The following is a 14717-nucleotide window of genomic DNA, read 5'->3' as shown; positions in this document are numbered from 1 at the left end:
GTGTTTTGCTTTGTCATATTTTACAACAATAACTACAGCAAAGCTATGATCATCTGATGACATTTCAAATGTACTTAAATAGCCAGTTTGTTGCTGTAAGCGCAAAAAGTCATGTACCATATTTTCACCTTAGAAAGCTAATAGAAAGCTAGGATGTTTATTTTTTGGGCAGGTAGCGTAGAATGGGTAGATCAGAGCTTTTTTGTTTTTGTTTTTTGTTTGCTTTAAACCCCCAAAAAACGGCTTAAAGACACAAAACAGATATAAAGTACTTTGATCACACGTACAAATACAATACAACTTTTACATTTAACATTAGATACAGTGTTGTCAGAATCCTGTGTACTGCTGTTTACTGTAGGTTTACGTCTTGATAATAACCAAAAGAATATGTAGCAACAAATGAGTTTCACATATGTGGAGCAATTCAAGTTTGGTCAAGGCTGATAAAACCTTCACTGACAAATCAGCTGTCCTAAACCTCTGCAGTTGAAACCTTAGCTATTGTAAATGTGCTGCAGGACTGTACAGTAGCCTGTCTGCATGTCTCTATTTTAACAAGAAAGGGAATTCAAAGTGAGAACTGTTCAGGCTCAGAATGATATACTGAGGTGCACATTACACACAAAAAGGGCTGGAAGCAGCCGAGGAAGTGAAGCACAGTGTTTTAAATCTATTTGTCTGCTTCTCCCAGTGGGAAGTCAGTGCCAACTTCCCTTGGTAATGTGGTCAATCATGCTGTGTGCGATCCGTACAGTGTTCCAGCTATGTCTCAGGCTAACACCATGTCGGAGATGACAGCTTGAATTTAAATGTGAATGTTACATTTCTCAGGCCCTAATCCTGTCATTAAAGTCTTTAGTCTAAGAAAATGTATTTGAAAGACAATCAAAAGAGAAATAAACCTTTTTCCGACTGCTTATCGTTCTATCATCTGAAAAGGAATATGTCATGAATACGTAAGTTATGTTGGTGCACAGAGGAAACGGCATTTACAGCAAAACCTGTAATCCCAAAATGACACTAAATGTGCTTTCAATCTTGAGCAGGAACACCATTGCGTCAATCGCAAGGTTTAAACTATTTCCAGAGAGTTTCCAGGAGAGGAGCAAAACCCACCCATTGATCAGAATAAGTCAGGAGCAAAGCGTGACAGCTCTCCGGTGGCTCTCTGTAATTAAGATGTCACCATTAATCCCCGCATATACTTGGCTATGAACTGACTATTTACATTGTGAGACGGAAAATGTAGGTGTCAGGAAACTCGGAAGGCAATTTCCAGACGGCTCTCTGCCTACACACGGAAGCCTTTTTAGGTTCTTGACACTCGGAAGCTCATAAGGTCTGATATGATCAAATGAATTATTCATATATGACATTTTATACTGACTTTACTCTTAGCCTGTTGACTGGGTACCACAGCTGTCTTATTAACATTTGCAGCTCTGCCCACACGTGCATTCATGTGTTTAATGTGTTAGCTTAGCATTTGTGTCTACACAGGAGAAAGGGCATTGATAGGAAAGGTATGAAATTAAACTAGAAGAGTCCAGTTATTTAAATGTGAGTCTTCACTGGTGTATTGTGCTGTTTGTATGGAGCATGTTTTATGGCGTATACAGTCTCGATAGTATTTGCAATGAAATCAATTCTACAAGGCAGACACGCCAGGACACACAGACGAGATCCAACAAAGCTCTATTCTCTCTGCATGGACGTTTCTGGCAAAAGGCCTGTGCTGGTATTCATCATTTCAAAGAACCAGTGCCTTTGAACTCCCAAAAGCTCGCCGAGTCTGTTGTGACAGATTCACACACCCATACACAAACGCATGAGCCGTATGAAAACACACATACTGTACATAGGCCCTTGAAGGAAGAGCTTATACCCTTTATCCCAAACCTTCTCCTTCCATCATATTCCCAAAACACCATGGCGAAACATCCCGCGGGCCGTACGTTTGATTATGACATCTTCCTTTTCCTCCCATTTTTTTTAACCTCTCTGGCAATGGGGGAAGTTTAGTTTTATTTAAATATTAACCTTATAAAGCCCTTGCTTTGAAAGATAGAAGAAAACAATAACTCCATAAACAAATAGTCAGTTGAGGGGGTTAGGTGAAGATAGACAGGCAGAAGGCAGTGAGCATCCACAGTCACCGGAAATATGAATTTTGAATATTTGTTTTTGCCTTAGAAATAATAAATAAAAAGCACTTAGCCTGTGATAATTGCTGAGGCAGTGAGTGATTACGGACTAGCGCACACACACTCACACCGACTGAAATCAATTCAGGAATAAAAAGGTTATTGCAGCCTCCAATGCTGTTATAAACTGTCTTGTGTTTTAACATCTGTGTCCATTAATGCCATTATTCCAGCTTTATGCAGAAACCATTTATATTCTGCCAACAGAGAAAGCACCCAACAAATTAAATCAGCGAAATGAATATTCCTTCCTAATGTCAGTGCTCTCTAAGTGGTTTTCTAAAGGGACACTTGAAATACTAGAATTAGATTGCACACAATCAATGCATATGCCGAAAGTACACTTTTAAGTCTTAAAGGAGCAACGTGCATATTTTTTGTACTGCTACATAGCCATGTTAGCATTAGAAGCTCTTTACTCACCAATCAAGCAGAAAGGTTAATATATTTAATAAAGTGTTTTGTCCAGCAATAGAAAGCAACATCAGTTTTTATTTTTCTGCTTCTATTTCCATACTACTTTGTTACATTATAACCATCTTGCCCTAGCCTGGCCAACCAGTCTTGTCCCTTTTGGATTCTGAGGCATACAGTTTGTGCTGAAGAAGACCCAGAGGCCATGTAAAACCTCGGAATTGTAAACGCAGTGATCGATGAAGCCACCATCACCACCACCAAATCCCGGCTCGAAACCATGGCAGAGAAAACTCACAAATAGCAACTTTAAAATGCCATGGTATTTACATTTCAGGAAGCAATAAAAAGTCTCCATCTACAAAGCTGCTCTGTGATTAGCTACAGAAATTGTTGGTCAAAGCAGCCCTGCAGTCCGATCCACTGAGACTTCTCATCAATCACTGGTCGGTCCTATTCCACTCCAATGGCAGCCTGATAAAGTAGTTTCAATGGACAGTCTAAAGCAAATTGAAATAAAAGTCCTGACTTACCCTCGACACCAAATTAGATGGGGATGCTCTTGACAAGGTTTTCGGCCTAATAGGTAATCTCAGAGACAATAGCCAAAGAAATGCACTGTGGGACTCCTCAGCAATCTAAAACCCTAGCCAATGGAGGAAGCCTAGAAGTCCAACCAATAGGCTTTGCTCAGCAATGACCCAACAGGAGGATTCAATGAGTTTGAAATGTGGGCATGAATCAGAGCAGACAGGAAACAGGGGGCTATGCTGCAGTCATACCATGAGAGCAGAATGGGATGGATGGTAAAAGAGTTCAACATTTTCCGAACTGTAAGTTTTGATGCATCTGTGAAAGTTGGTTACCTTTTGTCATCAAATTAGATAAACATTAATGAAGCCTAAATGAGTTTTTATTTGCGTTGTAATATGTGCTCCGTTTGTTACAGTTCAGTCAAACGCAAACCAGCCATGCTTAAGGCTGAGGTTGTACTTTGGGGCTGAGATACATACATCAGCAGGATAATATTCAACAGATTGGCTGCCTTTGTTTAGCATGTTAGCAGGTAAACATAAGCTAATTAGCACTAAGCACAACATACATCTTAGGCTGATAGTAATGCTATTAGTTGTCAGGTATTTGCTAATAAACTGAAGTATTGCACAGATTCAAACTTTCACTTGGGGTATGGGCCAATAAAGAACTAATTTAATTTATTTTTATTTAATTTTGGCACAGAACTGGGTAAAGGGATGCATCCGCAGAAATAGTTTTCACTTTCTTTGACGTTGCAAGATTTTAGAAAATTTCACCAATTTCCCAGGCAAATACTTCACGGACCTCTTGGCAGAGTAATGCACTCTGCTGAGTGCCTATTTGGTTAATGAAATATTTAAATCCGGACCAAAGCGGTGGACCAACTGACTGATCCACCAATCAACCGACATTACAATCCCATGAACCACACTGCTAATGTAGCTACAAGTAAATAACAACAACACAAAACGGGTGATTACATCAGACAATACAGTAATCTAATTAGCTGAACCGAGTGCATCAGTAACGCTCGAACAGATTATAAGTCATTGCCCACAATGGTGGCTTTGCAGCCTTGGAATGACACAAAATACAATCGCAAATGCTTATAAATTGAAGGGATGCGACAATAACTTGTTTGGCCTTGAATTTTTGTGAGTTGCATGAAGCAAAGAGAAGACAGAGTCATGCTCGAATAGGCAGAGACAAAGAAAGCAGGTGGGTGAGTCATGTAAATGGGGATGGTACTAACCAGGACACACAGCAATGTTGCAGAGTTTGGTCTGAATGTCGGGCCGTCCGCAAGCCACGGCCTCGCCTCCTTTCACACACTTCCTGGTTCGTGTCCTGGAGCCCCGCCCACAGGTGACAGAGCACAGACTCCATGACGACCACTCGTCCCACAGCCCATGCACTGCAAACGCCCACAAACACGACGCACGTACACACGTACACACACACACACACACACAACATGGGGGATGAGGAAGGAGGGAGGGAGACAGGTAGGTCGGGTGGGAAGGGGGCGGAGCATCCCGTTGCAGGCACGAGGGTTAGAGAATGAGAGAAACATGAGAGATTAAATGAGTATAAGCACATTCCTTCAAAAATAAAACATAAAGGAGTTGGCCCTCTGACCTCGGCAAATCATTCCAGTTACAGAAGGAAAAGCAACACTGAGAATGAAGCTGCGTTGTGTTCATACATGAAAGAAAATGGAGGTTAGGAATGGACACTCTTGCATTTGAAGTCATGCAGCTCAAGTCATGACAAGGAAATGAGTGTGGTAAGTTTGTTTCTGAAATGATTAGAGCTTTCGGTCATAATATACAGCGAACCAGAGGATCCAAGCACTCCATTGACTTCAGACACTAATTAAAGCATGAGAGAATGTTTCTCCTCTTCCCCCCCGCCTCTCCCTTACGCTTTCTTTCCTCTTTTATTGCACATCAAATCCCATTTTAGCAGCACATGAAGTTCAGATAAATCAGAATAGCACAAATGAGCGGCGGAGTTGGAGGAAAAAGAAAACTTTGCAGATAATGAATGTGTGTTTGAGAGTGGAACTTTAGCTCTGTCAGCAACATGTCTCCTTTACCCGTGTTTCCGCTATATGACAACGGCAGATTGGGCCTCGTACGAGAGGATACACAATCGTATCCATACACACAAAGACACTAGTGTGGAGTTGTCTGAACGAGGAATAAAGGTAAAAGACTGCAACATTTCTGTTGAACAAGCTACTACAAAGATGGAAAAGACAAAGAAATAACAAAATTGGTCAATCACTGATGTGAAGGCAGGGAATTAAAAGAGATGATCAAGACAAAAAATAGGACATTGTGAGTATATTTTGTAGAAAAAGCTAAAAATTTCATAAAGTTTGGAAGAACGTGGAATGACAAACAAAGGCTGAGAAAAAGAGGAGGTTATTTCGAAAGGTTCAGCGAGAGAACAGAGGAGATGAAGCTACGTTGAAAGAAATGGAGGGAAGAGACTGACGATTTGGAAGGATGGTGGAAGAGGGATGGAAAGCAAGATATAGAGAGAAGGAAGGACAGAGGGAGGGTAGGAAAGAAAGCTAGAAACAGCAGGATGGAGATTGCTGGGGTTATGTTGAGCAAAGCTAAATAAATCATGGCGATAAATAATTAAGTCTACTCTGTAAAGGGAGGCTCAGAGGAGTTGGAGGAGAAGGCAGAGAGAGGGAGAAAAGTATGGTGATATGGAGAGCTGGTAAATACTGAGATATCAGCAAAACATGGGATCAATACGTCTTCAAGATGAAGTACAAAGTGGCTGTACGTTGCAAGAAAGGCAGAAAAAAAATCAGGGTTTTATCAAGATGATGAGCAATTTTTTTTATAGATGAAATGCTTTTTCAAGTGAGCACATTTGTGGGTCTTACTGAACTCCAGCCGGTTGCACCAGCTCTGCTTATTAACATCAAATTCAAGCATCACAAAAGTGTCTTTTAAGTGGAAATTTACATTTCACTCAATTTAAACAGGGAGATTAGTTTTCACAAAATATTTACAACTGCTAATAACATTAGATTAAATGATCAAAAAAAGATTACCAGCATACTCTGATATTTCCTTCTCATTCTAAATTGCTTGAATACTGCTCACTCTAAAACTGTAACTTTTCATGTATGTAGAAAAAGCTCTAATAAAGTACTAAGATGTAAAAATAATTGAAGCTTAAACAATTGTTCGGAGCCTTAAACTGTTAAGTTAGAAAACTGTGTTACATTTTAACATTATTTATTGCTTTTGACTCGATGGTGTAATTACATACGTTTCTTAATATAACTAGATAAGGCATTTCTTAAGGTTTCAAGGTGCAGACCCACATTTTACAGGTTATCCAGTAGAGTGGACTATGGTTCTAAATTGTTGGCGCAACCCAATCCTGAACTTTTTAATAATATTGGGGTTGCCAATCATTTCCAAATGTGTAAGTCATACTGTAGCCAAAAATGACCAATCGCAATTAGATCAAGTCAAGTTGAGGAATTTATTGGATCAATTTATTGGAAAGGTGGTATTTTAATGCAGTTATTGGCCGATGTGGCGAGCTGAAGCAGAGAGGAACTGAACAAAAAGATGACACCAAACACACCTTGTTATTCCATACCTTCCACTAAACCTCTCCAGGACCTTCAGTCTATCAATCTCCCAAACACAACATCAAAATGACCTCTTTATCTATCAACCCAAACAGGGTGGCAAGAAACCTGCATGTCAGGTGTCATGAACATGTATCCGTCTTTTAGTCTCAATTACTTGACTCCAGCACTTGGTCCAGGCCGTGGTTGGTCTATTGCTTCAACTACTGCAAAGCCCCCCCTGGTGGGACTCCCTTTATGGACACTGAAACCCAGCAGCTCATCTAGTCTTCAATCAGCTAAGAAGGTCACATCACTCCGCTGCTCATCGACCTCCGCTGGCTAGTGGCTTCTCATGACTGCATGAATCAAATCCAAGTCACTGCTGCATGCCTACACAGCGACTTCTGAGTCGTCTGCATCCATCTACTTGAACTCAATCATACGGGTGTGTGCTCTTTCTCAGCCATTGCATTCCTCCAAGGAAAGTTGCACAAATCAGACTCAGAGGAAGAGCGTGCAAGTTTATCTTCAAGGACGCCTCCTCTCCTAACACCCTAACATACCGAACAAGCACTTACTGTGCACTTAGTGAGCACGTCTTTACCAGATCTCCAATACTTTGTCTAATTGAAAAGATTCTGCACTTAGTGCTTATTTCAAGATCTCACGAAACCGACACCGAAAATTCTAATAATGTCACAGGCTATATTTTTACAGTGCCGGAAGGTGCCGAACAACACCGACCCACTGCTGCAGGATGGTTGCCGCTGCTGCTTTGGCATCGGGGCAGGAGCACATTGCGTGTCCGGTGTCCTTGTCCTGTGCCCTACTACCCTGCCTCCTTGCTCCTCCACTGACCTGCGCTCGCTCTGCACATTGACGGTGGACACTGTCACTGGTCAGAGGTTCTAGGGACCAGTGCAGTGCATAGGGTTTGCTTTGTGTTTGTTTGGTTTGCTCTGGAGTTCATGCGGCACATATTTGAACAGAGCGAGAGACAAGCAGACACACAAACACAAACACACACACACACATACATGCTCCTGCGAACGGGAGTCCTTCCATAGATTACGATGCATCATGGTGATTTAACGTCGTTGTTGCATAAGAAGCGATGCCCCAACCTATCCAGGAACACGGATGTGAGTTCAGTGGGTTACTGTGGAGATCGATCTGCGTGTGGGTGTTTGGAGAAGAGCAGAATCACTTGTTCACGGGTGGCGAGGGGGGGGCATAGACACTGTTGTTTTTTTGAATGTTCAAATATTTTATAAGGGAGTCTGTGTTGAAGTAAATGGGATTTATTGTTTTGTTTTTGTTTTTTTGCCGTGGTATTGAATTGGGTAGTGAGAATCGTGGAAATTTCATGGCATCTGTATCGACTACTAAATTTCTGGCACCGTGACATCCCTGTCTACTACAGTACTGCAGCTTCAGTGCTATCCCTCTGTTGTAACACGCTTCGGATAAAAACGTCTACCAAACGAGTAAATGTAATGTAACATTTCCAAAATACACTGAATCAAACTGAATAAATCATGGTAATAATAAAATATAACTGGCATCCTCAAAGTACAGGCAGATTTCTTGGGGGGTAACTCATTCCAAATTGCGAAACCTTCTCAAGAGACGGAGGCAAACAGATTCCACTACAATAAAATAACAAGCGGAGCGAAAAAAAATACAGTTCAATCAGAGTTCTGTTATTTAGTTATTTGTTTTTTTACAATAACACTACAGAATTGCCTGTACGACGTTACTTATTTATCCGAATCGAATCTCCATCTCTCAAACTAAGTACAAGTCTATCTGAAGCCTGACTGTGCAGAGCCAATCAATTAGCCTATAAAATCAAGCTCGAGGCAGCTTTGGGACTAAGACACATTAAAAGAATATATCAGTTCGAGAGGGGAAAGGGGGTAGAGAGCTGCAGATAAGCAAATTAATGAGGAGAAAAACATGACAAACATATCTCCGGATAATGGAATTAGGAGTAGCACACCCTTGATTGGTGGCCGAGTGAATATTGGCCATCAGGTGATATTTTAAGTCATAAACACAGCAGCACATGGTAATTATAGCAAATATATGGCCTATGTTGGCAACAACTTGCAATCCCAGAGGGAGGTGGAACAGGGCATGTTTACAGCAGGCAGGAGCAGGAGGAAACTGATCAGTGCTAATCAAACAACCAAGTGACAGATCCGAGTCTCAGAACACACGGCTGCACGAACAAGTTCATGAACTCTGCATTTTCATCTTTTGCGAGAAAAAAAAAAATTGTACAGGAAGGGAAGAGCACGGACTGACTTTCATCAGCCCGGGTTTATGATGCAAATGCAAATAAGCGCAGACAAGAGAAGATAAAATGCTCATGCTATGCTTTAACATATGCACACACTTTCAGAGCACCCGCCAGAACAAGCCTACGGTATATGTAACGAGGACTGCGCGACTTCTAAACGCGTTAAATTATACGCAACTGTCAGATATACTCAAATGTAATGATGTATGCTGTGTGACACTGTCAGCTTTGAATTTGTCGTTAGGAGCTTTGGAAATGCACAGCTCGTAATTGCACACATGCTTCACGTTGATCATGAGCATTACCAATCTTTACGGGCAATAACGGCCATTGAGAAGCTGCCGCCATAGCGAAGCATGGCTGCATTCTGTAAAACTATGCATGAGCGTGTGTGTGTGTGTGTGTGTGTGTGTGTCATCTGCATATAAGTCCGCAGTGAGTTTATGTCTGCATCCTAGTTTGCATCCCCTCTGTCTCTTGTGTGGTGTGGAAGGGTTTGACTACGCACTGACCTGGACGGCACCACATTCATAATGCACCATTGTTCCGCACCGTGTTTTAAATGTCACTGAATCCCCGGCAAATGAGCAGAAGACAAACAGAGCAGAAGCAGGGGTGTAACTTTACTTTGCACGCTTCGGGGCATGAAAGCCTTATACCTCAGATCATTTTGCATGTAAAAAAAAATAAAAAATAAAAAAAAAGTTAATTTGCCGGACCAATTACCGCCTTGTTTGCTTTGTCAAGAGTCAGACCATTACTTCAAATTGATTGTCTGCATCACCTTAATTTAGGAGTTTTAACCGTGAAAAAAAAAAACAGGAGGGGGGAAAAAAATGGCTATTTTCACTTCATTGGCTTTCTGTCCAAGCTACTTCTCGGTGATGTTCCCTAACTCGCATGCAGCCTCACACACACACACACCACACACAGGAGAGCATGCATGGAGAGATGCTCAGAGACATATCCGCCCACACTCACACTCATAACACACCCTTACTTGTAAGTCTCAACGTATTCACAAATAAAAAAATAAATGGTTAAACAAATAGACAACTCAGGCAAACCGGTCTACGGTACGAAACTAAGGGTGCACACGGCACTCCCCCCACTTCAGGACGCTCTGGGAAAAGATTTGCAACACTCTCACCTATACGATGCGGATATGCAGTTCACACAGTCAAATCTGATTTTTGAATGCGATTAGGTGAGATGTGTCCCCGTGACAGTGACGTAAACTAGCCAAGTTATCCCTTTGAGCGTGCTAGGGTCGTAAATGTGCAGCAATATTTTTAACTGCTACTAAATATCAAACAAAAGCTGTGATTTTGAGGTGTAGAAGCAGACGGTAGTATATTATTACCATTATCTTGGCGCTTGGCGTATGACTATTTTACCACAGAGAGCGTTGTAAAAGTGAGGAACGCTCATGCTGCAGCTACAGACCAAAATGTCTCCACAAGTAGCTGCACATTAAAAGCTGGATTCTACGAAACCTCAGTCGACCCACTGGTCTCTGACTGACGACCTGGAATCTTCAGCTTTCTGGGAGTAGCCCCGGTGTGTTATTTATTTGTGTTTGTGAGTAACAGCATACCAAACAGAATGGAGGATGCTGGTTAAACACATTTTACCTGCGGATGTATGTTAAAAAATAAGGAAGTTGGCGTGATGATCTGATCAGCAGATATTTATATTTATATTTATACACATATCTCTCTATATATATAAAAAAACAAATGATTCAGGTTTTATAGTTGAAATTGTGATTAGAATTATTGTGGCTCACCATTAAAACGTGTCGGTACGAAAAATAGATCGATATAAAATTTAAAAAGTCAATCACATTAAGGTCATTAAGTACTTTAATGTGCCTTGGCTACCACCCCCGCGTCCCCTAGTCTAGTTGCATTTGATGCGATCCCATCCAGGCGGTCCCTGGAGTGGCCCCGACACCCCTCCAGAGCCACGTCAGGAAAACATCAGAGGAGTGGGGCTGGGAAAAAAATGAAATAATAAACGGAACATAACACAGCAACCAATATCCCATCAAAGGAGCGGCTGAGGATATTAATATCAACACAGAATGGAAAATGAGGCACTTAGACATACAAATCGCGTTGGCACATTTGCATAAAAACAAGATTAGCATATGCACCGACAGGGAAGGGAAATGTTTCCTGTCGCTTCCCTTGTATTTTCTCCACTTTGTGGTTTTTTTTGAGGGGGTGTTGGGATGCATCGGTAAACACAATCCCTTTTAACTCAGATGCGAAAGGTTACGAGTGCTAAAAATGTACATATATATATACATTAATGGAAAGCTCATGCAGACTCACAAAGCCCCCCCCCCACCGCCAGACGCTCAGACAGAGGATGCACACACTGAACACCATCCTTGTGTGACACAATTATTTTACTCACTGAACTGCACTTGATAACTAATGCCACTTAAATTGCCCGATGAATATGACTAACAAGGGACAAATGCACACATCTACACAGATGTATACAGACGTATACATAATGCACATGTGGATACAGAGACACGGTACTTTGAGGATACGCATAAACACACACTGGGGGAACACACACCATATGTGCCACGATTGAAAACATTCACACAAAACAGTCTGTTCCAGTTTGAATATATATTGTAACGCTGGGACATATTTCTGGAGACAGGATGGAAGTTTATAGCGCTCGACTTTATCAAAGTATAGATATATATATATATACAGATCTATACAGGGCCTGAGAGAGATGGAGGTAAGGAGGCTGAGCCATTTGTTCATCTATTCATCCTATTGAAAAATGTTCTGAATTACTTCAATTAGAATTGGTTAGTAAAACACATTTCATATCAGCGTACTTCAGTAATGCAATTAATGCTCATTCATTCATTTGCCAAACACTTGCCAATTTAACAGTGCAGCAGCGGATTTAAGGGACGTGTCGTGACCAAACGGGATTTCGCCTCAGCTGCAATCAGGGCCACAAAACCAGAGGCAGCGCTCCACGGTTTCATCCAGTAAAAACTGGCGTTCAAACAAGAAGCAGACCTTGTTCATTATTCACGATGAGCTGTGCACAAGTTGCCGCAGTGACTTAAGCCAGACTGACTTTGTTGTTGAGAGTTGCTGAGAAAAAAAAAAAAACCCCAGATGAGATGCTCTTCTCTTTCTTCTGCCTTTTTGTAGCAGGCAGATCGAGCTGAATACACCCACTCTGACTGGCAGAGCATGTGCGAATGCGAGACCTAAATTCGACCAGTTAAATATATTTTGGGAGCTGCCATCGCATCTGAAATAAATCCTCTGAAATTGAAGCGTGGCTGTAGTTATCTTTCTTAATATTATTCTTAGCATTCCATTGTGTGGTCACGTGAGCACATATTTATACTGTAAATTAAAATACCTTCGGAGGAGGAATCGGCTAATTACGCTCTGTTGAATCAATATTTTATTAACACTATCCATACAGATGACACACGATGCGGAGAGAGGGACCAGCTGGAGAGAATGAGAACGACGGCAAAAGAGAAAGTGAAAGAGCTAAAGATAGAGAGAGGCCTGTTAGTATGAACTTCTGAGCTGTGGCAAGTCTAATAGACCTGCTGACATGGAGCGCAGGTGTCATGTCGGTCTCTGTGCGTCTCTCTCCCTCTCTCTATTCATTTCTCTCTCGGTCGGCCGGTAGAGCGAACTGAAATTGAAATGTTGATCTCGTTCTGAAAGGTTTTCTCATTTCTGCTTCGCCATGGTTAGATTTGTTTTTTGCCTGAGCAGATCTCATGTGATATGAGATGCTGTGTGTGGTAGTGTGTGCATGTGTGTGTGTACACCGCCTACCTTCTTGTTTCACACAGTCATTATTTTCTTCAGTTTTACAGATTATTTCCAACACACAGTAAAACGACCAATACATGCTCCACGGGTGAGTGAAGTGCAAAGCAGGAAGCATGCGGCTTGAAGCTGCTTTTTGTTACATGTTATGTTCCCGAAGCAGAACACAATATAAAACTAAGACCTGAAGAATATTCACATGCCGCATATCTCCGTCCATGTTCTGAAAAATATATATATATTTGAGCAATACCCTGCGACAATGCTCGACTTTGTTCGTTTTATTTTCTTAACATTGTCAAGTTGGGAACATATCCCAGCATGCACCTTTGTGAGGTAGGCCCCCTGGAGAGGTGGGGAGGGGGAAAAAAAGTCACAGCAAGTTCCTCCCCCTCGCTTCTCCAAGAGTAAACGGCGTGACACAAACTGCATAAAGATGGCGACTGAACCGCACTCGCTGTGAGAGGAAACAACTCCCTGGTGAGAACCCACCGTGACGTCAACTGTTGTTCTGAAGCCGTGAGTTTGACATTTTGTCCAGTGCCATCTTGGTATTTTTGAAAACCAGAAGTAACGATATTTGGAGCGAGGGGGAGAACCTGACCGAACGCTCGAGGACACTAAACGTCCACCTACATCTGCGACCTGCACCCATAGGACAGTTCTAGCTGTCAATCACATGGTATCCATTTTACTCTAAATAATAATATAATAATATTAATAATACATTTTATTTATACAGCACCTTGTATACATAAAATGCAATTTTAAGCAAAGCAAAGTGCTTAACAACGAAATCAAAAGACATGAAAGAAGATAAATCAACACATTAGCAATAAAACAAAGACTTAAATTGTTGCTCGTCCATTATGAGAATGTGATCATGATTAATAAAATGAAGATCGTGCTGTATTGAAGAAGACTTGAGACCATAAACTCTGCATGAAAATGTTTACTGACGTTATAAATCAAATGAGAAGTCCAATCATTTTCTCGCAGACTTCTATAGAAATAGATTTTTTATTGCAACCAGTGGAGTCGCCCTCTGCTGGACATTTGACGACAATTTCCTAGCACCTCTGCATTGGCTTCACTTTCCAGACAAAGAGTCTACGTCCATTTGATTGTCTGTGGTCAACATACCTGAGCCTGTGATCCCAGGGTCACCCGGACAGGAAGCGGTGTTGTTGCACATGCGTGTTTCCCTCAGGGCGCCGCTGCACAGCGTCCCGTAGGGCGAAGAAACGCACGAGCGCGTCCTCACTTGCCAGCCCTGCCCGCATGTGAGCGAACACACACTCCACTGTGACCACTCCTCTGCTGCAGGGTCACCTGGTGTAGGAAGAGAAGATGATTATCCATATTCTCACTGGCTGCTCTTGTATTGGGTGCAAATGTAAGTACGGAGCGGAGAGGGTCAAGGGGAAATGGCGCTTTGAGTTATTTGAAGACGATCTAAACTTTATTGATCATGGCTCACGAAGGAGTATGAATTATTTTATATGGTATTTTGCTGTTTATATAGTTGTTCTAAATATATTGTGTATGATATGAGTCTTAAAAAAGAGGCGTTTGTCTTTGATGGATTTTCAGATCAGATCTTTTCCCACAGCCGAAAGCAGCAAAACAAATTTGCTTTATTCATTTATGTTGGCAATTTATGTTTGGTCGATTTTTTAAGACATTCTTCGATAACAGCAATAAAAAAAAGGACAAACAAAACCATAATCTATACAATTGAGAATGTGACAGCAGAGGAAAAGGCTTTGTGGTTACAATAACCAAACAGACTTGTT

At 41.5% G+C, this 14717-nt stretch overlaps 1 protein-coding gene across 17 annotated transcripts in view; it reads right to left on the bottom strand.

The window, feature by feature from the left end:
• adgrb2 (adhesion G protein-coupled receptor B2) overlaps positions 1-14717 on the bottom strand; it is a 217020-nt gene that overhangs the window by 97421 nt on the left and 104882 nt on the right. For 16 of the 17 annotated variants that reach the window (XR_004698785.2, XM_035183252.2, XM_035183245.2 and 13 more), the window contains exons 4-5: positions 14065-14253; positions 4411-4572 (exon numbers count right to left, since the gene is read on the bottom strand). Coding sequence is in view for 16 of the 17 variants with exons in the window: in XM_035183252.2 (XP_035039143.1) it covers positions 4411-4572; positions 14065-14253 (351 nt within the window). In the remaining variant the exon portion in view is untranslated. The remainder of the gene's footprint in view (positions 1-4410; positions 4573-14064; positions 14254-14717) is intronic. The other variant, XM_035183256.2, reaches the window with a different exon arrangement.

Source organism: Hippoglossus stenolepis, chromosome 17 (genome assembly GCF_022539355.2).
Source record: "Hippoglossus stenolepis isolate QCI-W04-F060 chromosome 17, HSTE1.2, whole genome shotgun sequence".
NCBI lineage: Eukaryota > Metazoa > Chordata > Actinopteri > Pleuronectiformes > Pleuronectidae > Hippoglossus > Hippoglossus stenolepis.
This window is presented reverse-complemented; position numbering and strand designations above follow the sequence as displayed.